Raw genomic sequence first — 16670 nt, 5'->3', positions numbered from 1 at the left:
CACAGTCCAAGAGTCACCCGCCGTGTGTTCGGCGTCTCCAAGTGAAGACTTATCTGCAAAAAAGTTTGGACGGACAATGTGGGTGGACAGGGCGTGAAACTACTATCATCATCAGTTCTGAATGAAAAAAAGAAAACATATCTTCCACAAAAAAGAAGGCTCATTCCAATTCAGCTGCGTTGTTAGGACAACGAGAACCATCCCTCAGATGATTAGTTCCACTTCAAAAGAATTTACTTTCCGCAGTGGAAACGTCCCCCTTTTGTGTCCTTACACAGGGTTTTCTCAGCCCAAAAGAAGAATCGTATGTTTAGTCAGCCTGTTTATTATTCCTTCTGTTCCCACTACAATTGTATTAAATAAATAGAGTACGACTAACAAAGGCCTATTAGCCCATAAACATGTCCTGGTACACACAAAAAAGGCTAAATCACAGTCTCCACATAAGAATTAAGTTACTCTACATGCTGGTAAAGGCATAAACTACATTGCTCGGGACATAGTACCAACTAAGAATGTCTTGTCACTGACATCATGAAACATGCATGTTATTTTGCACATATTTTGTCAAACTGGGGATTTGTTTTGTGGCTCCATCTCAATTCTGAGACGCCGCCCCCTGCAAAACAGTGCTAGTCAGGTGATGGATGCTGTGAAGTGGCAGTATGCACTGGGTTTTCTTGTGCATATATTTTACAGGAGAATCCATGGATTGTGCTTGTTCACTTCTGATAAGCAGCAAGGCCACTCACATAGATAGAATTAGCAGTCCTTCAATTAAAAAAAAGCTAATAAACATGCTATGCACGCTTTAAATTGACTTTACACACATTTACATATTTTACATGTAATTCTTTAAGTTAGTCCAAAATTGACTCAAATGTATTAAAAAACATTGTATTAATTAATCAACTCTACTATTTGTTACATGCAACTTCATGTGCTTATTACTGTGGGGTTAAAGCAGAAGATCAAAGAGAGTTACAGCAGTTAGCTTGATTTTTAGCTTGACTACCTTGAGATTTAAGAGACACAATTTCAATGCAAAAGCTGAAGTTCTGCTGGTTGTTCAGATAAACAGACATATTGCCAGAATCAGGATGAAAAGGTTTTTGTTTTTTTTGCCTGCAACTGGCAACTGTGACATCATGGTTACTTTGATTTGATTTTCTTGTTTTTTAAGGTGAGGTTTATTTTTTAAGCTGAATCCACAAATCAGCCTGGAATACAAATATGTCTGCAGGCCTTTAGGCAACATGCAAACAATCTAGCAACAGTAAGATTTACTTCTCAAACAAAAAATATATATACTATCTATAAGGAAGAAAAACACATTATTTTTATTTATTGATGAATCTTTTTGTCTCGTTCTTTAAAACAGTTCTACAACTGTAAATTCCTGGTTGATTTAAAAAGAAATGTGTCAAACCACTTCAATCATTCCAGTGGTCCACTACTGTGTGGCCTTTGATGACTGTATATTGCATTACTTCTATTGGCTGGAAGCGTGCCTGGTGTGGCTCAGGAGCATTTATCCTTCTCTTCATGATCAGTGATGAGCCTCCTTGTGACCTACAGTACATTAATATGCTCAGCAGATAGAGGCCTCTTGGCACAGGACACGCCAGCAGCAGCCCTTTAATGTTATCAACTCAACTGTCAAAGCTTTGATTTCTGATTGATGAGTAAGGTGTGCAAGAGCAGAACGACACTACTGGTCATCTCTGCCCTTTTTCCACAACAGGAAACACGTCCTTTAACACGGCAAAGCAGCCCTGCCCCTCAAACCCTCAGCAGCTGTCACGCTACTTGTTTGAAACTGTACACAAAGTCCCTTTCGACTACAAATACAGAATAAACCGTATAGATGCAACAGATATCGACATATATCGACAGGATGGAGGCCAATAAGTGGGAAGAAATGTATTTTACTGACCATAAGCCAGGATGAAAAAGAGGAACTGAAAAGTGGGAGGCAGTTTATCCACAGTGTCACAAACATTGCACGACTCCTCCTTCTCACTACACCTGACTAACGCATAATAAAGCATACACTCAGGAGTCAGTTTATTAGGAACACACAACTCAAACCTCAGTCTAATACAACACTCCTGCAGTAAATGCTGACTTTATGAAGGTAGTATGTGGTGCTGATGTGTTACAGTGTTTCTCATATTTTGAACCATCACATTGATATAAAAAAGGCACAAATAATAGGAAGATGTCTCAGTGAGATGAAAGATAATTAAACTGCAGCACATACAGCCTCCAACATAACCAGAGAGCATTGTATTGGTAACACTTTAAGCTCCCCAATTTAACATTCATAGGCAGTATATATACATTTAATAAGGGTCTAAACCGATAACGAATGACTGAATATAGTAAAACACAGTTGTAATAATATAAAATATGTCCTCAAAGCAGAATATATATATAATTGTAAACCAAATAGTGAACACCAATTAATTTGTTTTGTGCATATCTGCTTACAACAGCATTGCAGTGTTATAAACCATTTATGATAACTTAATATACTGCTTATAAATGCATCACGTTAAGATGTACGATTGCATCAATTGACTGCATTAGTTTGAGATAGATGTACCTAATACACTGGCAACTGAGTGGGATGTGCATATCAATACAAAAAGAAAAGAAAAGTGAGGCTGCTTGTAGGTGCCACTGGATGCAGTATCGACCGCTACAGCCCAGATCATAGTTAGCGGTGTTATACTGGACTGCATTAAACTCAAAGGTGTTTCTAATATTCTTCCTAACTCACGTTTGCCTAGGATGACTATGACCTCAGTAATAAACATGTAATTGAATTTACAAATATATAACAGTGTCAACAAAACCAAAACATGAAGGTATGACTGATAGCACGACTTGAATTGCAGTAGATTGCACAGGTGTGCAAGCTAAAGTGGCCAAAAAAGCCTTACATTTAAGATAGAAATTGAATAATGGTTCAAATACATTTGAATTTTTTCTCTTTTCCTGATAGATGAAGATGAGCTGACTATGAAAAAAATAACTTAACTCAACTGCAACTAATTGCTCCTTTCATCTATCCAATTAAAAGCAGAATTTTAATCCGAGTAGTGCATTTCTTGTTTTGATAGCTCATCACGTGCCACATCCTTCTAATCAGCACAGAAATGTAAGCATTGCAAATGAATTGAGCAGCGAGCCGTTATTTACGCTGTGCTTTCCATCGCTCTCTCCCTGCACTGGGCCGAGCCCACAATGACGGGGCCGTTTGACAACCTCACTAAAGCGTGTGCTGGCAAAGTTAGCTGCTAACCGCTAACGTTTTCAATCCATACCCACTCAGGTGTGTATGTGTGAGAGGGTGTGAGGAGGTTGTTAAAATGGTGCTGAGGATCAATAGGATGTTGTTGTTAGTGAGAGACCTTTCAAGGGAAACATCAGTAAGGTGGCATCACAAGTTGTCATGTGTGATGTTTGTGAAATATATCTGCGAGGTTTCTACCTTCAGCCGCCTGTATAAACAGTCAGCAGCGACAGCTCAGCCTCCCTGCATTTTCTGTGATGAAACAGCCCGGTTGCATGAGGTAATCTCACCCTTACCCAAATGAGATGGTAATGCCTTCACTCAGGGAATTCAGCAACACACAGCAGCACCTAGAAGGAGGCTGTGCAACTCACATGGACTAATAATAGAGCCTCCGTTCTCTTAACTCGAAATCTATATTATACGCTGGAAAAATGAGATCAACTATATGGGTCAGTGGGATTTCTGTGAGAAAAAAAGGAAAAAGAAAGCAGCTACCACGAGAAAATATGCTCTGCTGACAACAGATCTGAGGAATGCAGTAGCTAATAAGAAAATTATTTGGGCAGAGTCACAGCTCAGAACTTTAATTAACAGAGCTGGTTTTAACTGATTGAAAGGGAATACATGTCCACACTCATGTGCATGTGAGCCTAATTATTTTCAACCCCTTGATTGTCTAAATAGGCTTTATAAATAAAAGCACAAGTGACTTGAAATGTTCAAAGGGAAATTATTTTAGAAATGGAAATGATCAAAGAGCAGTCGTTCATAACTGGTGTGATCTGTGAGCTATAATACAGGGGGACTTCAGCTGCACGCTGCTGCGGTCTATGTTTTACTTTAGAGGACACACAAACAACACAATCACACACACACACACACACACACACACACTCCACCCCCAACATCTGTCTTTCTCCCAATACAAGACATTTATTAGCCTCCATCTTTGCTCAGGCTGTCCACACATTAAACTGAACAAATATAATTATTATTTAAATACATGATACATGATGTATGATATAAAAGATGAGAAATGGGATCATCTTCCTGGGTGACACATTTACAACATGCAATGACAATACATCCTGTTTTATTATGGAGATGAATAATAAACCGTGTTTAGATAATTATGTCAGTGACTTCATGTTGCCTCTGGCATGTTGTTCACATGGGTGTAATACCAACAGCCCACGCTGGTTCTTGATCCGTTTACTCTGTTGTGTATGTACTGGCTGGTATCTTTACTTTACTTGTGTTGATAAAAGGAATTAAATGTACATTTCAAAGCACATGCAGAGAAATGCGTGGTACATACAGCTGCATGGTAGAACCAAGCTGGAGAGAGGAAGTGGCCTTTCTGTTTCCTCCAAGGCTCCTTAGCATTATTCATGACCCTTCAGACGTGGTTCTGAATTAAGTTAATGTACAGAGCATAGTTAATGATGTGTTTGATCACGTGATAATAATAAAAGTCCAATACTGTACAAGCATCATTTTTAGTGATTAATTCATAGCTGGGCTTGTTATGTTGGGGCTCTAAAAGAATGTCATTGTTTCTACAGTTAACTCTTCTCTCTTCTCTTTCAAACACAACTTTTTCTCAGAAATCAGACCTTGTTTGGGCGGCGACCTGAAATCTGTCAAAGCATGGTGGGAATATTGTATTTGTTATCCTGAAAGGAGTTGCATTTCCAAGGGAATATGTTCTTTTTGTTGCAGATGACTATTTCTGAGACACACCCCAGTTAGACATGTGGATTGCATAATTATATCAATTACATAACTGGAAGAATACTATGGCAGCCGCACCACAACAGCAGAGCTAATGTAGATGAAGGAGTGGTGCGGAGGATAAGCGCTAATTACCTCATATCCCCCTTTAATAAAGGAACTATATGAAACACTGCTTTGGCATAGGTGATGGATTTTTTGATCCCCTGCCTCTTCCAGACACCTCAAACACAGGATTATTCCCTGCGGACAGAAATAGATGCAGTCAGTTCTGCCTTGTTCTTTTTGAAAGTCATCTGTGGAAGGGTGCAAACTTCATAGGTTTAAGTTAGCAGAGATACTGGCATTGCACTGATCCTGGGACAAAAACACTGCAGCTGTTTTTGATGTTAAATGTGCTCGCACACACACCTACACATTGTACATCCCATTACCACATCATAGCATACGTCCAATACCAGGTTAGGCTGCCTCATTGATCAGGAACAAGATGAAGGGACAGTCCTTCCCTTTGCTACTCTTACATCCGTTACCTGGACTGCTCAAAGCATCACTACCGGCTAATTATTATCTCTCATGGCCCTTGTGCTCCTTTTATCCTGTGGCTAAAGATAATCTATTCCCATCAATGCTTCTGTAACTTCAGAGGGACCTAAATGACACTTTGGTCTGTTTGGGTGATTCTATTGATGATTGTACATAAATAAAGCAACAATAGGTTAGCTTGCATTTCTTCCGTTGTGCCACGAGAGTGCTTCTGTCTGTGTCTTGCACTTTAGGGTCAACACCACACCAAATCACATTTGTCCCCTCCATTAATGTCACAGCCTTAAAGCAACATATCATCACAGTGCGGAGCTTGGTCTAACTGTAATTGAAAAGGCCCAAGGGGAATTCCTGGGTTGTGTGTGTGGGGCCCCTTAACCCCCGCCACCCTACATCCATCATTGTAGAGTTAGGCCCTGGGGTGTTCTTGTAACGCTGAAGGTTAACAGTGAGATCGCCATGCGTCCTCACTTACAGCGCTCTATAACGTGGCCCTGCGGGCCCCAGGGCCGCTACAGAGAGTAGACATCGGCTGAAAACGAGCATCATGTCGAGTACATGTTCAGTTGACGACTACATACCAAGGAGTGCAGGCGTGAGCGCGTCAACACGTCCATGTTCAGTGAATGGATGGACTTCAATAGGGATGTGATCAGAAACAGAATCCTTCCTTCAGATGTCGAGTTCACAGGCGTGATTACACAGCCGCCTTGCAATGCATACCGAAACAGATAAAATTAAACACTCGCGATTACGCACTGCTTTGAAACACCCTGGACCGTGATCAATGTGATCTCTTTTTTAAGTTCAACCTCAAACGACGGAGATTTGAGGAATCATACAAAAAGTATTCAAATGCGGTATCTCACAACAGAACTGGATTGTTGCTAATGAAATGTGATAGTTTTGAGAGACGGCAAAGAAAACAGGCACTGTTTTCTTTGTAAAATCTAAGGCATTGTGCTCTTTCGGCTTCATGATCAAAGCATTTATAACATTTTCAAACAAACTCTTCAAATGCATTCAGTAAAATGTGAATCATTAAGCAGAGGCTCTAAAAATGTAACTGCTAATTTCACAAAGATCATATACTGTAGAACAAGCCGATAGAGAAGAGGATAAAGAAGATAAAGGCATCAGTTCCTGATCTAACGTGCAGATTCATTTACGCATATTCATCTGGCTCTTCACATACATGAAAGCCACTAGCTGCCCTTGCCAGGGAGTGGAGGACGTTAAGGCTCAGCCTGGTTGATCTCTGGCGACGAGGGTCTGAAGGAGGGATTAGAAGCAAGGGGACCAAAGTTATGGTCATTCCCTTAAGAAGATGGCACTGCCTCTCATCGGCCTGGAGCTTGCAGGAGTTGCAAGATCTTCAAAGGTCTGCTCACCCCACTCAACCTACTCTAACTCCCAAAAAACCTTGGATCTAGGAATTTTGAAAGATGTGGACTTTTAAAACATTATGTATTTGTCCTTTTGCTTTGCAACAGGCCGCAAAAACAAATACCCAAAGCCATATCTAAACTATTGCTCGCAGTTTGTTATTTATTCGTATGAAATAATCATTGTCAGTCATTTGGTTACCTTGAGAGCTTACAGCTCATAGGAGGCGATTAAAGCCTCCATGATATCTCAGAAACTGGCTCATCAGAAAATGTCAAAATATCTGTTATGTAAGGCATGGATAATAAATGAAAAAAAAGAATTTTTTTTAAAAACCATCCAAAGGGGTAAATTGCAATGCATCAAAAGACAATTATGCATTAGATATGAGGATAGGCGGAGCCTTTCCCTCGCTCCCGCTGCATATCGGCTGTTCAGTGATACTGAGTTTTGGCGAAGTCGGCAACAATAATCGTAGAGCTGAGTGTTCGAACTGCTTGGGCTTAAGTTGACAGTGGAGCGACTGTTGGGGAGAGTGAATAGGAGCCTATGGTTTAATAAGCCCGGGTACAGGCTGGACTACACAGGGGGCTGGCACAGCTGAAATCAGAAAACTGCAGTGCAGATGAAGATGAAGATGAGAAAAAAAATCTCAAGGATCAGTCTGGTAAATCATAAGAGCAGTGACTCTACATTCCTATTCACCATTGTATGGTTTATAAACACATTAAACATGTAATGATTGAATTGTGTTACATAAGAGCCTTGCTTCTGAGGGTGTTTTAAAAGATTATTAATTGTCGAGCTGTCAAATTAACACAGGCTTAGACATGACACAGATTACCTTCCTAATGTTCTCAGAGAAGGAAAAGTGACATGAGCTACACATTCACTTCACTCCACTGTTTCATCGTATTGACGGTTCAATCTTTTCCTTTAATCTTTGTTCATTGTAACGGTTGCCCTCAGTGTGCATTGTTAGCATCGTTGATGCCAAACCCCTCAGTAGCTATACCATTCTCCAGCTGGAAAGTGAATGTGGAATTTTATTTTCAGGCAGCAGCGCGCCGCTGTATCCAGTTTACCATGTGGGGCTGCAATTTTCCATAGAGAGAGGAAAGCAGATATATGAGCGAAGTTCCATGCATGTTTAGAGGCGAATCTGGCAGAGGACACCTACTTACCGTGGAACCACACTGGCAGAGATTAGGGGGCCATCATGAAGGAGCCATAGAGGGTGAAGATAGCCAGAAGCTGCAGGGATAGAGATAGATGAGACGTAGGAACAAGAGGACCTGCCAAAAAAAAGGGGAGGGGGCACAGAGAGGTGGATGAAAAGAAAGCAAGTTGGAGAGCAACAGCACCGCTGGCTTGACCTGGGGAGGATGAGGCGGGACGGGGCGGGGGGCAGAGATCCAATTAAATTCACTCGTGGTCAGTCAGAGTCAACGCTGACGCAGCCTCTCCAGTCCGAACCGAGCGCTTAAACCGTACTTGAAAAAGTATGGGAGCTGCACAGCGTAAGTTACGCAAGATGCCATACATGATTATGATGATGCATAAAACCAAAGACCTGGTGTGACAAAGCAGCCCACCCTCTGGTACACAGCTGGGGCTCAACCAGAGCATGGCATAACAGAAACGCAGGGGGGCTAGATGCCAATTGAATGGATCCCGAGGTGAAATGGGTGTATTTACATTAAATTGATGTATACTGTATACCGTGTCCAAAATGGCGCCTGTGCTTGTTGCTAGGCAGAGAGCGCAAGAGTAAAGATGGCGGCGGGCAAGTGGCAAACTGCGGAGGTCTAATCAGTTGTGATTGCTGGGGGGAAGGGTGTGGCAGGGTTCAACGATTATGGAATATTACCGCGGCTTGGTCAGAATACACCACAGAAAGCTTCGAAGCGTCGGAGAAATTCACCGTTTAGGTCACTGCCTTTCGGCTTTACACACGTCCTCACACAACACACGGAAAATCTGTTTCCGATATTGCAAATACAGAGGCTTCTCTGAGCAGAAAATGATGTTTGAGTCCCTCTATTGTGTTTTCTGTGAAGAGATTTACTATTTTTAGAAATAGAGGACAAAAGGGCAGAATGTGGCAGTGCATACAATAGTTGGGGTTTAGAAGATGAGCTCTGAGATAAAATATGTTGAGATTACTTTAAAAACATACTAGAGCAACATCAAAATCATTTGAGGCAAACTACTAATATGGATGCAATGCAATAGAAAGGGATCTCATAATTTTCTGTCATTTCATCATTAAAGTACACTGATCATACCCAACCCAGTTCACCTCGATTTACTGGAGGAAAGAAGCTCTTCACAACTGAAATATTTTACAACATCAAGCACTTTAAGTGATCCATCTCAGATCACATCACACTACTTACCACAAAATCTTCACCTCCATGAAAATTGTAATCTGTATCAACCTGAGCAGTACTGATATGGCAGTACTTTTCAGGTACAGATTGATTACTCATTAGCAAAGATAAATTATAAAAAATTCAATAAAAAGAAATAGACAAATTCAGATCCTAAAACTTCTGGATGGCTTTCAGAAAGAATCCTGGTGGAAAGCTAGAAGCGAAAATGTACTGCAGTCAAACTCAAAAGGGATTTGCCAGATGCGTCAAATCACAAATATATCTGACTGTCCCTAAAGATGTATCCTTATGAGTATAATTTTAAACATACATTTTTAACCATGCACACAACGCACAAACAAGTTCATCAGCTTTGCAAAATCTGGAGAACAATTACTCTGTAAGCACATAAAATGTGCTTACAGAGTAATGTTTCACTCGTAAATAGCACAGAGGATTAAAACTGTTTTGGGATCTATTAAATGTTGGCTTTTTTTATACAGAAAGAAGAATGTTGCAACAAAAATAATACCAGCGTCTTGTACCTAGCTTGCTTGTATTTCGTCGAGCAAATATCCGCACCGTACTCAAAGTCTTCTGGACTTTCAAAGTGCCTAAAGTGTATTATTATGGTCGACACTGGGAAGACATCTTCTAATACAGTCTGGAGCATTCACCCTGTGTATTTTTGTGGCCACCCAGACAACTGCCCCTCCATCAAATCCTTTCACTGGAATAAAGAACATCCTTATTACAGCCTGTTAGCTGTCAGATCACTGTAGCATCTATTTCAAAGACATGTAAAATGATGCACTGTTGACCTGATTTCCTTTTGATATGTGTAAAGCAGATTGGTATATATAAAGGCAGTCACCATTCTTATGTCTCATGGTATAAAATGCTGACATCCGTGCATACAGGTACTAAGTATAAAGCTTTGCTAGTGGCAGCGGAGCAGAGGTGATTTTTTTTTATTACCTCATTTAACATAATTGTGACCCATCTGACCTCCACAATAATTAAGCTATTGCAGTGCTCTCTAATGGGGGACAAGAAGAGACTCTCACTGTGTACATCATCTTTCACAACAACATGTACTGCAGCCTGGTCCCTCAGTTTCCAATCACTCACCCTTTTATGCTGTATGGCAATAATAACTCACGACAGAGGACTTTAGCTCTGAAGGACTAATAGTGAGACTGGATTCCAGCTCTGCAGAGAAAAAAAGACAGGTTTCAAACCGAAAATCTGCACAGCTTATTTCTCTAAAATAATGAGGCGTTTGTTAAAATGTACATCCCAGAAGGTACAATAAACAAGCAAACATGAACAAATATGTCAGCGAAACTGTGGAGTGAAGCAAACAGTTCTCTATTAGCAGTGTGTGTTTTCACAACTTTTAAAAATGGCAAAATGAAGCAGAGCACCACATTCATGTCCTATATTATACTGACATGGGGTTTTTAGCAGAGAAATCCCGAAAATGTCAATTCAGACACAAAGTGGGGAGCCTCAAATTCTTTGACTGCATTAGCCTTGATAGAGTATACAAGTGTTCTCTTTATAGCATGAATAGTATAATGATAGTGGTAATAATGGTGTGTTTATTTATTTGAATGCAATACAATATTTTGAGGCACATGCGTCATATTTGTGTTGGCGGCTTGCTTACCTTCAAGGTGAGACGTTTGTGAGAGTGTGTGCACGCGATTGTGTGCGTGGACTTGAGTGAGTGACAGAGAGCGACAGAAATCGAATAATAAATATAAAAATTGATTAGTAGGATCTGAAATCAGCTAAATTGTCTTGAAGTGGAAGCAAATGGCACAAGAGAACGCGCCTTATTCAAAGACAGGATGCGCGTGACCTTGAGGCAAGCACACCTGTGTCCCACAAAACGCTCATGACGCAGTTAGAAACTCAAATGAAAAAATGAGCGCTATTTACTTGACAGGGACGTTTGTTATTTGGGGTCCGATGTGACCATCACATTTTTTTTGTTTGCCAGATTCGAGTAATAATAATAATAATCGAAAAAATGTTATGTTACTGTTCACTTAGGCCTATAGAAGATGAAGCTCAGTCCAGCCAGTTTAATAGCTTGTGTTAAAGGCCTGGCTCCTGACATACACAACCTCTGCACGCGAGAGATCGCCGCCGCATCCAGGCGGTGCATTATTGCACAAAAATGCAAACCTGCAAATATGGCGTGAACCATTAAAAAAAAGAAGGAATAATTAGAAATAAAATTTTAAAAAGTGATGAAAATGCATTGATTGGGTTTAACCACATACGCCTGATCAAAGAGAATATAGACACTTTAATAAAATATAGAATACATAATTAATTATACAGTAGGCTTATGTACAGTAGAACTGTATGCTAATTAAACGTTTTCATAATATCACGAACACTGGTTTGAGCTCACACTGGTCTTACTTTGCACAGAAATGTGAAATATACATAATATCAACAAGAATACCAATGCGTTATGAAAAGGGGGCGAATAGAGAAACTTAATCAAGAGGAGAATAAAACCTTCTGAGCCTCGCAGTATTTTAATTACAGACAAAGCTGCTTCAGGCCCACCACGCTGTTCGGTCTGCAAACTTAACTTTTCTGAAATGTCACATTGTGACGTAGGCTACATAAAGACATGAATAATGTGTCTACCTTCCCGACATACGTTACAGCTATAGTTTACATTCAACAAAGACCCCTACACGTATATAGGGCTACATTCAGCAAGACGTCTCCATTTTACTTTCCAGCAAGTTCAGAGGAATCAACACGCAGATTTCCATAAAATCCTTTGTCATTTTTTGTCTCACTTAAGATAGATATCTTTAATAATTACGCAACACAGCGAACAAATAGGCGTATAGACTTTGTAGAAGTTCCTAGAACCCACTGTGGCTGTGGGCTGTAAGCCAAGCCCAACCAAACAGGCCTCACAACAACACATAAAGCTCGACACGTTACGCAGTTTCAATAGGATGACTCGACATGTGTGTCACAAAATATTTGATACAACATCCACACAAAATACACAGAGTCGCAGAGATACAGGTGCACGTGTTTAAGCTACAACATGGAAAGAGAGAAGAACAAAAAGAATGTCGCTCGGCCGCTTGTGTCCCAACAGGAGCTCAAAGAGACGGGATGTTGTTACACTGCTTTGGAGGGAACGAGTCCACGCCGCTGTGGCATGTGTACCAGCCATTGACGATACTTTTCTGAAAGGGTGAAGTGGAGGGGAAAGTCCTTGAGCTCTGGGCAAAAGTGTGACCTGTCTGGCCGCAGGGGTACTGGGAGGACTGGGACCTGTAGCTGCCTCTCTGGAGCAACAAAGGGTCCAGGAGGGGCTGTGACCTGTGCGCGGAGAAGTCCAAACTGCTGTCAAACGTGTGATGGAAACGTGACCTCGGGGTCGACTCGTCTCGACTCTCTGGGGACAGGGGGACATCTTGAGTCGACGCGGGCGGGTGAGGAGGGCTGATCTGGGCTCCATCCGGCACTCGGGTTGACCTGGCCTCCGCGACGTGACCCGCGTCATCGCTCTTGGCGTCGTGGGCCTTGTTGCAGTGCAGCTTCATGTGCTTCCGCAGGGAGCTCGGGTGGGTGTAGCACTTGTCGCAGCCCCTGACCTTGCACATGTAGGGCTTGTCGCTGGAGTGCACGTGAGAGTGCTTCTTTCTGTCGCTGCTGTTCGCGAACCTCCGGTTGCAGCCGTCGAACTCGCATTTAAAAGGTTTCTCACCTAAACGTTCAAAGAGAGAAATGACGCCGAGTTACGAAAAGACTGACAGGCCCGTGCATGCTCTCTCTCTCTCTCTCTCTCTCTCTCTCTCTCTCTCTCTCTCTCTCTCATACTAATTAGCCTAAGTCATATGAGTAACCCCCATCCCACCATGTTTTATGAAAAAGTGAGCCTGCACAACTAAAAAATGCACATCCAGGCTTCTCACTGTGACTCTTGAACCCCAGAGTCGCGTTCTGCCTTGACTATAAACGTTGTTTTGAAATGCTATGCATGCGCAAAAACTAGGCCTGCTATGAGTCATGAAATTACTGAGTTCAAACTTCCTGCTTGAAAACTGGTGCAGGCCTGATTGCAACAAGTGCGGCAGGCTGCAGTTACACATGCGTTAGCTTATGGTGAACCTGCAAATGCAAAGATTGGTTTAAATGGAGTTATCGTCATAGAATGAATTATGGCTATCAAGATGCTAATTGATCTCCTCGCACAACATCGCCCACAGCTGCGCACTGTCCCTCCTGCATGCGCACACGCTGATGGAGCGGACAACCAGGAAGAGCTGGACTCATAAATAAAACTGTAATAGTTGCTCTTAAATCTTCATTTTGCAGGCCTCTGTGTTAATGGGTGTCTATCTTTCGGAATTTGAAAGAAATGTTAATATATTTGCCTCACATAAATTAAGTCTAATTAGCAACACGCGCATGTGCAGTAATAAGAAATGCCATTAAGCGTCCCCTTTTCTGTCTCTATTCTCTTTGCTTTCATTAGTAAAACAATGTAACACCAGAAGTAAAAGGGGTCGCCTAATAAATATATTTTTTTAATCTCCAGCTCCCCTCTTTCTCGGAGGACCACTCACTTCGTTCGTTAATTATAATTTCAATTGAAACGCCTGCATTTCATGATTACACCTTGTGAGATCACGTTCGTGCAATCCCTGAAGTGTGTGTGAGAGATAAGATTAAAATAAGATTGCACTGTAAATCCTTTTTGCAGATGATATTAGTGTGCTCAAATGGGGCATAAAAGGAAAGGCCCAGGAAAGTCAGTTCTAAAATTAAATGCATCTTATGATAACATTGTGGGGCAAGTAACAGTGATGTAACGAGGATAAGGACACGTGACTCGTTTTGTTTAAATTGATAACCATTTCATTTTGCTGACTGAGGTCCTTCGTTGGCTCACCTTTTTATTTCCTACTACATCACAGGGTGCTGTGCTCTGCTAGTGTTCCTGAGCACATAAAGATGAGTCCCTGGGAGGCAGAAACAGCGTAACGGCTACGTCACAACTCTCCGGTGTCCCGGCATGTATTTAATAATTTCTCTGAATGAAGTGGGAGAGGCACCCTAACCACTAGGCCTGCAGACTATATTCCTTTGTAACTCAGCTGTGGAGCCTGCATGGAGCCTGAACATGCAAAACACGCGCACAATAACAGAGACGGCGAGAGGAGCTTTGCATAACAATATTATTATAACAATGTAGGCCTAAATAACACAGCACAGTGTGATAATAACAAGAACAATGTCTATGTTTGATTAATAATAGTATTACTAACGATAATAATAATGATATTAAAAATAGTAATAATGTGACAGAATTGGCAAACTTCCATAATCCGTGAAATGGAGAGAAAAAACTGTTAACACAGATAAACACTGCAAATCTCATAAATATACAATTAAATAGTTTGTGTTGAAAGTTTAAAAAAACGAACCACATTTTTTTTTCTCTCAAATGTCACATGCCAACATATACAATTCATTAATATCATCACCACTATTATTTGTGTTATAATCATTATTACCATGATTATGAACTGACCTGTGTGAGTCCTTTTGTGGATTTTAAGATTCTCTGATCGTGCAAAAACTTTCTCGCAGCCGTGAAAGGGGCAGGGAAAGGGCTTCTCCCCTGTGTGGACTCTGACGTGGTTCACCAGCTTGTATTTGGCTTTGAACGGCTTCCTGTCCCTCGCACAGTTCTCCCAGTGACAGACGTACTCAGAGTGGTCTGGTCCTCCGACATGCTCCACTGTCACATGGGTGACAAGTTCATACATGCTCCCGAAGGCTCTGGAGCAGGACAGCTTCACAGACCCCTCGGGGTCGTCACTCCACTTGCACACGAGCTCATGCTTCACCATTTGCTTCGAGCACCTGAGGAAAGCGTCGCCTCCTCCACGTTGAATCGCCATGTTGAGGGGTTTGTACAGACCCAGGAACTGAGAGACGAGCTGCTGGCTGTTCCCCTTGGGGTTGATAGTTTGGCCATAGGGGTGAGTCCGGCTGAGCAGGTCTCCAGGTAGACCCAGCATCATCTGGCTGCCGAAATCTCGAGATGCGTCGGTTGAGGTGTGGGCCTGCTCCTGGTAGCTGGAGAAAAAAGCATGGCTTCTGTTGTCTCTGTAGCCAGGGTAGTCACGATACCTTCCAATCCCGCCATGTTGGTTTGCTCTTGATGCCAGTTGATCAGTGACGGGTGGCATGCCGGCTCCAGACAGATTGCCTCCAATGAGAATGCCCCTAGGGCTGTGCTCTAGCCGGTGGCTGTGGTATCCAGAGTCTGCAAAATTGGGAACCGAATGGTCAACATATGCACTGGACCTCGTCTCGGGGTAGTCTCGCAAATTGTGCGAGGGGCAGAGTTTTAAGGAACTGCCAGTGGGGAGTCCCATGTGCTCTCCTGCCAAAGGTGGCAGCACCACGCTGGGTTCAGTATTGCTCTCCCCGGGGTTGACGCAGGAGAGCGGGCAGCCACTAAACCTCGAAAGGCTTGTCATGTTTTGTTGTGATTTTGGCTATGAGTTTGCAAAATCAACCAATTCAGCACTCAGGATACACCGAGAAGTTCTCTCTCCATTGTTCCCTCCTCCCCTCGCCTGTGTATCACCTGCATGTGAAATTCTTGGCCGTGAACTTCGCAGAAGTAGGAACCGGACTCGGTTTCGTTAAAGTTGGTGTGAGTCCCATGCCGTTCACTTTGCCCTCTTGATTTGTGGCAATAACCGTGGTAGTAAAAATGCTTCGAAACAGGCCATGGTGCAATATAAAAGCACAGCAGGCAAACCTGCTTTTAAAGAGGGAGCTTTGGGATTGGTTGGAATGCGCTGTGATTGACAGGCGCTGGGTTTGTTTTAAAAGGGACACGCAGGCGTTCACCGCACGACTCCGTTTTCAAATATCGCAGAGAAAATGCTTTGAAATGTGCCGCGATACTTGCCTCTTTAACTCCAGCCGCCTTCTCGTGAGACCGCTTCTCTAAATCTCTACATATGATCAATATGAAGCGTAATGTGTCCTCCTGATCATCTGAATCTAAAATGCAGACATAGGCAAAACCACAACACCACCACAGTCCCTCTGCCGTCTTTTATATCACTGGAATAAATCGTGCCAAAGCAAATGTCCAACTCCTGCCCTGCGAGCATAACAGAGAGGCTGGCCACAGCGTGTCCAGTCCAATTATTGTCAAGAATTTCATTTTGAGTGGAGTTTGAAAAACGGTGAGAAATACAGAAAACTAATTTCAACAGATAAATCAATTATTTTAAATCATG

General features: G+C 42.1%; 1 protein-coding gene across 1 annotated transcript; it reads right to left on the bottom strand.

Moving 5' to 3' along the window:
- Window positions 1-12494: 12494 nt before the first annotated feature.
- zic6 (zic family member 6) lies at window positions 12495-15929 on the bottom strand (the record flags this gene model as incomplete). Its single annotated transcript, XM_079228338.1, has 2 exons — window positions 14936-15929; window positions 12495-13105 (listed from the first exon to the last, which is right to left on the bottom strand). Exons 1-2 carry the CDS (start codon window positions 15891-15893, stop codon window positions 12495-12497), a joined length of 1569 nt encoding a protein of 522 aa, XP_079084464.1. The 5' UTR covers window positions 15894-15929.
- Window positions 15930-16670: the final 741 nt, after the last annotated feature.

Source organism: Taurulus bubalis (genome assembly GCF_910589615.1).
Source record: "Taurulus bubalis genome assembly, chromosome: 13".
Taxonomy (NCBI): domain Eukaryota; kingdom Metazoa; phylum Chordata; class Actinopteri; order Perciformes; family Cottidae; genus Taurulus; species Taurulus bubalis.
The sequence above is the reverse complement of the archived record's forward strand: the minus strand, read 5'-3'. Positions and strand labels throughout refer to the sequence as shown.